Source organism: Rhopilema esculentum, chromosome 14 (genome assembly GCF_057945365.1).
Source record: "Rhopilema esculentum isolate cy_ngs chromosome 14, ASM5794536v1, whole genome shotgun sequence".
In the NCBI taxonomy this organism is placed as follows: Eukaryota; Metazoa; Cnidaria; class Scyphozoa; order Rhizostomeae; family Rhizostomatidae; genus Rhopilema; species Rhopilema esculentum.
Genome location: NC_142828.1, coordinates 7,000,323 through 7,008,728, shown reverse-complemented (window position 1 = coordinate 7,008,728; position 8,406 = coordinate 7,000,323). Strand labels below are relative to the sequence as shown.

The window sequence follows — 8,406 nt, the reverse complement described above, 5'->3', positions numbered from 1 at the left end:
GTATATTTTCTCACCATCATTGATTCATGTGTGATGTTTAGCTTTTGTTTTGCTATTGTTCTGTGCGGCCTAGATAGCGCCTACACTCGTTTTTTGTATAAAACTTGCTATAAGAAAAGAGCACTTTGCATCCCCAAGAACGTTAAGAAACTTAAGTATATTTAAAAAAAACTCAACAAATCTTCCAAACCTATTTTGAAACCTTATATCTTCCGTAATTAAATGGAATACTATGATACAAAAACTTTTCCACGCATGAAAAATACACATATCCCAAAAGCATATAGCTTGGTCAAGAGTACATTCTTGCTCTGTCTCTTTCTCTTTCTTCTTTCTTTTGCGATTCCCGGCCTACCATATAAACCTAAAATCCCTTTGAATTAGAGAGGCAATCAGCAAGGAAAGGCTTGATTTCTACATCATTAATAAAGATTTTTTCAAGGACCATTTTACGTTTGTCTTTGAAAGTAACTTCTCGGATAGCACTCAGTACTAGGGAGCAGTTGAAATGTTTTTATTTCACATCGTAAAGATTAATAACTAAATGTGGGAGTAATATATTTCAGGGCTCATTTCTACGATTGTATTTCGACGCGACTTCTTCAAGGCACTCAAACACTGGTACAACAATAACATACAGTTGATAAGACGTCTCCTGCATGCCCTCGGAATCTGGACCGTAAGTTCACTTCTTTCTTCTCAAAACGTTTTATCAATACATAAGCTAAATATCTTACTTAATTTTATCCTATGTATAATAACGGGTGACATCATACAAACATGGTTGCTGCTTCCGTTGATTTTTGCGAAATACAAATCGTCTGATTACAAAATATCCTAAGTTAAATCTAGAGCAAAGACGTCTTTTGAAAATAATCGCAAACATTTCAAAACACTTTTTAAACAACTCTTACAGAAAAAAATTAAAACATTAAAAAGGGTGCAGCAAGTTATTCATTCGAAATGTAGGTTTATGTGAAATGACGGTGTCGAATGTTAAAATAGTAGGGTCGTTTTGGATTTTAGCTATTATTACATCTTCTTTATATAAAGTCACGTCGTGTTAATGATTAGTGCTTTAAACTTTTCCTTGTTGGAGAAATTATGTATGACGATGAAATTCGTGATGTAATAACTCTTGGATAACTCTTTTTAAAGAAATACAAAATAGGTGTTTTGTCAACAAATAGGTGCTACAGTTTCCTCAAGTTTGCAGCCTTTCAGACTTGTATTGCCAGCATTCTATTATAAAAACTACATGTCACTGTTATGATAAACCAATTATTATTTCGTGTAAAGACGGCAATTGTCTAGTGCTAACATCTTTCAAATACTTTATAAAGATCTGGAAGATTTGCAACTTGCAAGAACGTCCCGTCTTTCGATAGCCTTTTTGGGGGAACTAGGCCCTGACGTAATGCAGGAAATAAAACGTGTTGAACAATCCATTTCCACGGTTTTTCCTTAGAAGTTGCTCCCTGTGAATCTTCTTCGATTGGTTTACCTGATATGTTGGTATTCTCTGCATTGTCAAGCGGTTTAATATCTAATGAATTAGGACCAAAAGCGTACAGCATGCTGCAAATATCAGCGAATGTCTGAAAGCAAGTCTGCTCTGCCTCCCAGTCAACCTGCAAAAAGATTATAGCGATGTGCTAACTATCGTATAACTGATAACAGCAACAAAATAAACTCCATCATTAAATTATCGTACACTTGTTTTACAGCTACAATAACCAAGATTCAGTAAAGAAAAAGACAAACTTATAAAACATGATCTATCCAGAAGGTAAACAAATATAACTTAAACATTGCATAGGGAAATGACAAAATGTCCTTTTGGTGCAGTGCAGCGCTCTTTGGACTCACCGTAGATATCTGCTATAAAAAATCATAGGTTATATTCTTACGATGAAGGTGAAAAATACACTCACATCGGTTGCTAGTCTCAGCAAAAACATAGGAAGGCGATACAGATCAGGACTGTATCTACGCAGGAGCATGGGCAAAGAAATAATATTGCCTTCTTTGTCAATCTCTAACGAAAAGTAATCTGCCAACATTTCTGCTTTTGACTTCAGCAAATCAACAACGTATTTGGCTAGATCTTCCTTAGGCCCATCTGGCTGAGACCAACCACTTTGTTCTGTATTCAAAGCCATCATAGTTAATTCATAGATTGGTGCTGGGTTTTTGAGCCTCATGTAACCAAAGTTACCAAAACTGAAAATTATTATCTGATAAAAAAGTTCTTTGGTTAATTTTGTAACATTAACCAAGTACAGTTTGGTGCTGTGTTGAATCAAGGCCTGAGAGCGGTCAACACAACCGACGAATATATGATCTTCGATCAGTTCCTTTAAAGCATGATGCTCGTTGTCATCTATTGCTTTGCGTAAATTTTGTATGCTTGCTAGGCCAATGTTTCTTCTAGGGCCTGCTGATGTTGAAGTTTCTTCCGAGTATTGATCACGCTTTCGTTTCACTACAGAAAAAAGAAATGATGCTCAGAGATTATGGCTTCATACTCGGAGATTTCAATCGCCGTTTCACTACAGGGAAGTTACAAGCCAAATAGTTACTCAATACTTGAAATGGTAAATTTATTGATTTGGTGAGTAAAATATCTATCTTAGCAATTAACCGTTGTAAGAAATGTATCACGCATCACCTATCAATATTATAAACAGATAGAATTGTTTTTTTTTACGAGAATGAAGAACTTGAGATTCAGTGTTGAGACTTTGCAACCCCTCCTCAGTTTAATGAGATTCACTTTGCCGGCAAAGAAAAGGGCAATGTGTGAAGGTTAGACCCACCCCCCTTTCGACACACTACCCCAACGAACACTTTTCATGTACAATCATATAGTTAATGACATAATAGCAATGATACTGTCCACGAGCACAGTTACCCCTTTTGTTGGGGAAACGACCCATCTGAAGAAATCTTGGCTTGGACTCGGTATCTGCACAAGGATATGCGTTGGAATTGCGGAAATTAGCTTTCCTTAAAATAAGCAATCAGGATTTGATGTATTCTTTCTTACAAGAACTAGATAATTGTTCCGAGGCTCGGCTTGTCACAATTTTGGATAATTTGAGGCTCAGGTGTTCTTGATAATTATATTTTTTTCAACGTTGATTTTTCTACAACTACAAACTATCAATTGTTTCCAAGAACAATAAAAGCAGTTTTGCATGACATTTTTCGTAGCAAGGTTGATTTGCTGATAAAGTCTGCTCTGTTTTGCTAAGATGAGTGAACATTTTCAAAAATAAATTGTTATCTTCTCTAAGGCTGGGCATGTTCTTACGTTCTTCTTTTTTTGGCAAATCGAGCCTCCGTATTCTAATAAAATGCGTTTTTACAAAAAGAGTGTAATTTTTGACTGCAATTAATTCTTTATCAACTTACGAGGCAGCTTGTTGGAAGACCCTTTGCTTTCGCTTTTATTGGCATGCTGTCTTTCACCTTGAAATGTGGTATCATCAACAGCCATTCCATCTGCATGTGAAATGTTCGTTGATGACTTTGACGTTTTTACAAACGATCTGTTGATTTGGATAAAGTCTTATCATCATTCTTGACACAATCTCATCATTAATATTCATTCGTTGCCTGATAACCGTTAGACAAACAAACATAGGTGCCAACTAATTGAGGGGTTGGGGGCTCAGAACCCCAAACCCTTGAGAAATAGAAAGGTGGGCCACCTCTGACAGGTTTTCGGTGCAGAAATGATTTTCAAGGAACATTTAAGACAGTATATTTTCTAGATTTAAGAAACAGCAAATAAAAAAGGTTTTAGCAGACCATTTTTATGCTTGCACTTGCCAATTGTTGACATCAAAACACACCATTTATACATTGCATATGATATGAGCAACTTTTTTATAAAAATTGTAAAAGTAAACCACCCCTGAAAAAAGTAAAAGACGTCAAAGCAAACAAAATCAAAATATTCTTTTACAAGGGATTGCAGAAAAAATTTCCCATTTGCTTTGAAACTATACAACACAGGACCAATGACAATAATGAAAATGGAAAACAAACTGGATGAATACATGGAAAACAAAGTACAATGCTAAACAACCAATCAAGACATACTTCTCAGAATCTTTTAGACTTGAAGTGCTGGCAACATCATAAAAGGCATCAAGCTTTTGCTCTCTGGCATCAGTGCGAACCATTTGATGGGCATATATTTTTTCTTTATTTTTCTGACTAACTGCCTCAGAAGCCTCATCAGCAATATCTGTGGAAGTATTTCAAATTGACTTAATGAAACTGAGATACATACAAACTACAAGATGACATAAAGAGAATTGGAGTTTTGGTTGCATACCATAGATCAGTAATCATACCTACATGCTTTAGAAGGTGTACTTACTTGCTTTAAATCTCACCCATCATTTCCCTGCAGACTTTTGATGATAATTCAAGAGGTTTTGCAACAAAAACTTGCCAAAAGTAGATCAAAATCAAAACAATTGACCAGTGGTAATCACATGCAAAAAATAACAAAATATACCAAATTACTTTGTTTATCCTTACATTTCATCAAAATCATTTAAAATTGACACTTTTATTCAAATCTTGCTAACTGATAATTCTTAGAAGATTGCAAACCAACACTGCATCAATGTTAAGTTGTTTGCAATAAAAAATACTTTGCAAAAAATATTTGGGTCTTTGTTTTAGTTAACTCTGTGACATAGTCATATCTATTTCCAACTGACGATCAATCAACAATTATGGATAAAAAACTTACCAGACACTGAAGTAGATCCAAATGTTGGAAGAAGTGTTTGTGTATAATAATGTCTTGACTCATTGGCACCAAGAAGCTTAGCATCAACTGCTTTTTGTAAACTTTCAATGATCATATCTTCATGAAGAAAATGTACTTCGTGTTTTGTTGGGTGGACATTCACATCTATATTGCTTGGCATAATATTCAAGCTCATGTACACAAATGGGTGCTTGTCTTTTGGTAGATAATTAGCATAAACAACTTCCATTGCTTTTCTAAGATTAGTACAATCAACAAGCCTGTTGTTTATAAAAAGAAGAAAAATGATCTTTTTCACAGAGTAATTTGCATTAGATATATAGCCATTCATTTCAAATGCCAGTTTGATGTCATCCACTTTGACTTCAAGCAGCTCTTTTGCAATAGTTGGTCCATATATTGTCTTTATATTCTCTATTTTTGATGATTTCGACATTGTCCTTACATCTGCTAGAGTCTCTCCATGATTTTTCAGGGTGAATCCAATACCCTCATTGTGAATTGCATATTTGCTGATGACCTCTGAAACTTTAGTATGCTCCTCACTTGGACTTTTCAAAGCCTTTTTTCTTATACCAACATTATAAAACAGGTCCTCAACAAGAATCTGAGTCCCAGAATTCCCTGCACAAGCTTTTGGCTCACCAATTAAAGAGCCATCCTGGTACTTAGCTTTATATGCACATTTCCCCTGTGCTGTCTTGGTTGTGATTGTAACATGAGCTATATGACTTATACTTGCTAAAGCTTCTCCTCTAAAGCCATATGTTTGAATGGACTTCAGATCATCAAAATTTGTCAGCTTGCTCGTTGTAAATCTCTTGCAGACTATTTCTAGATCTTCTTTTCTGATCCCAGACCCATCATCTTGAATCTGAATAAGTTTTAGACCACCTTAAGGACAAAAGGCGATTTGGAGATAACATCACATCAAATCGAAATTAGCAATATGTTAAAATCTTTGAAAATGTAAATAGATGTAAATGGTACATTTTAGGTACCTAGGACACTGCATGTAAATGTATAAAAGCATAAAAATATATAAACATTTGAAAGTAAAAATACCAAGGTTGAATGAATAATATTAAATTAAAAGCTATTTCTAATGAATTGATGCTTGTTTCCGTATTTGTGGAGCTAAATGCATCCAGACTGTTGAAGAGGCTGATTGGGGCAGGCTGACCTGGTTACCTAGGCTGAGATTTATTAACTTTGCAAGGAAAATACTTTTCAAGTCTGAGCTGAAACAAGGTGACTGGAAATGTTTGTTTTTGTATTCGTTTGAGGCCAAGCTCGATCTTGTGGCCTTAATATACAGTACTTCCATGATTAGGACAAAGCTTTCTTAGGGAACTGACAACCCAAAATATGGGGTGCGGACTAGAAACTTTGTTTTTTGTGTGGACAAGCTTGCCTTGAAAGTTTGAGACTGTGCGTCTGAATTCATAAATTCTTAGTTATTTTATAGTTTATATTCATGTAATCAAATCGGGGTCAGACTCTAGGAAATAACGGCCTAATTACTGATTGAAGCTACCTGATTTCAGAGTAACACTAATATTTTTTGAGCCAGCATCTATTGAATTCTCGATCATCTCTTTGATTGCATTTGCCGGCCTTATTATCACTTCCCCTGCTGCTATTCTATTCACTACAATCTCATCCAACTGGCGAATGTGCGGGGTAGTGTCAGCCATTTTGTTGTCAATTTCCCGCGATGAACGCATATGAAATGCAGACGAGGCTCGAGGGTCTATACCGTACATCCTTATCCTCAATTAAGCCCCCGGGGCTTATTTGCAAAACGAATTTTCGGGTGGGGGTTTATTCATGGGGGGCTTATTCGAGGGGGGCTTATTCGAGGGGGCTTATTTCAAAGTTTGGTTTTTTCCTCAAAGGTCAACATAAAAATGACATACTGTAATTTTCTCAATGAAATATACTCTGGGTACCAGACTCACTATATAAAAAAATAGAGATCCACTTATTCGAGGGGGGTCTTATTTGTAAAAATGATTTTTTAGGTGGGGGCTTATTCGAGGGGAGGGCTTTTTCGAGTGTGGGGCCTTGTTCGAGGATTTACGGTAAGCTAATCTTTTTTGAAAAATAATCGTTAATACAAGTACGGTGCCCAAAAGGTCTCTTAGTTCAACGAACTCATCTTATGTTAAACAAGCCAACTTGCTATTTTTCAAATCCTGTTTCCACATTCTCGAGATTGATTTATATAGGCCTGGAAATTCAGACGATTCGCTCTGACAATTCGCACGCAAACAACCCTCCGGTTTTGCTTTAATAAACCTATCGTCTATGACCTAATTCGACTATGAGACTCATTTTAATTTTAAACATGACAAATACCGTAGTTTTCTGTTTTTTCGTATTTTCATAGATAAGTGAAAATTCGAAGTAACATAAAAGTTATCGAAATCTAGACAAAAATGTACGATTTGTGAAAACAGCCCTCCGGTTTTCCTTTAATAATATTTTGCAGAAAATTGATAAAAATATTATTTTCATCTGAATTTTCTTAGTATTCATGTTTGAAAATATAAAAAGCAGTAAATCTGTGGTATTTGTCATGTTTAAATGAGTCTCATAGACGAATTAGATGAAAAGTTATTCAGGCCTATAAAGACAGGAGCGTCTACATAGGGGGGGGGGGGGCTGGAGAGGCAGCTGCCTTCGAAGAGGGGCAGAGGGGGCAAGAAGTGCCCTGAAATATAAGAAAATACTGTAGAATTTTATCGATCATTGATGACCACTTTGACCACTCTCGTTATGTTAATATCTATTAGAAAATACTAGAAAGATAATAACACCAGCACAAAAACGCAGAAGATGAAAAGTTTATCTGTGACAAGGTCGGCCACAAGAGGGAGAATGGCGAAGATAATAGACGTGTTCCCTCAGAAGTACTCTAAGAACCTAAGGAGGATAAGTCGGTATAAAAACTTAGCGGGTAATAACAATTTTACAACCAGCCCATTTATAACAGCAATGACTTTTATGAAACCAAATATTGTGAATAGTGACAAGGCCATTTAAAACCCATTTTTGTATAGATAATTTCGTCAACAATTTCTCTATCTTTAGAATCTTTGGTAAAAAGAAACCCAACTGTATGGGTGACACATATTCAAGTTAATATTTTTTTTATCTTACCCACCATCGCCCCCTCCTACCTAGGAATACTCGACTTTGTTGGTAGAAAAATTTCATGATTTGCCCTCGGCACCAACACTGCTCCTCCTGCCTTAATCTTGTGAACGCGTCCCTGTATATAAATCAATCTTCTCGAGCACCCTTCAACTGTTCCCGATTCCCGTGTCAAAAAGTTTGGTGTCTGTTCACTTTTCTTCATTTGATTTTCGTTTACCCGGCCAGTACAGAAAGATTGACCGGACATATTTCCGGTGACTGTGCCTGAAATTTTACAAAGTTATTAGATATAAATCTCATTTTCAAATAACCTTGATAAGAGCAAACACTTTTAAACATACTTACCTCTGAAAGTATAAGAAGGATGATCGAAAATTCTAAGCTGGGAAATATATATATATACCTAGTTGTGGTTCGAAACAAGCCAATCAGCAACGCGAGCACATGAC

The 8,406-nt window shown here is 35.8% G+C and overlaps 1 protein-coding gene across 1 annotated transcript; it reads right to left on the bottom strand.

The window, feature by feature from the left end:
• Nucleotides 1–659: 659 nt before the first annotated feature.
• Nucleotides 660–6,506, bottom strand: LOC135695856 (DNA mismatch repair protein Mlh1). Its single transcript, XM_065215047.2, has 6 exons — nt 6,333–6,506; nt 4,775–5,689; nt 4,111–4,258; nt 3,418–3,554; nt 1,935–2,485; nt 660–1,631 (listed from the first exon to the last, which is right to left on the bottom strand). Exons 1-6 carry the CDS (start codon nt 6,490–6,492, stop codon nt 1,317–1,319), a joined length of 2,226 nt encoding a protein of 741 aa, XP_065071119.2. The 5' UTR covers nt 6,493–6,506; the 3' UTR covers nt 660–1,316.
• Between the last annotated feature and the right edge of the window lie 1,900 nt (nt 6,507–8,406).

Coding starts and splice junctions, on each gene's coding strand:
- LOC135695856 (XM_065215047.2), bottom strand. CDS start 6,492: ATGGCTGACACTACCCCGCACATTCGCCAGTTGGATGAGATTGTAGTG. Junction 5,690..6,332: donor TAGTGTTACTCTGAAATCAG/GTAGCTTCAATC, acceptor TTTGTCCTTAAG/GTGGTCTAAAACTTATTCAG. Junction 3,555..4,110: donor AGTCTAAAAGATTCTGAGAA/GTATGTCTTGAT, acceptor CCAAATCAACAG/ATCGTTTGTAAAAACGTCAA.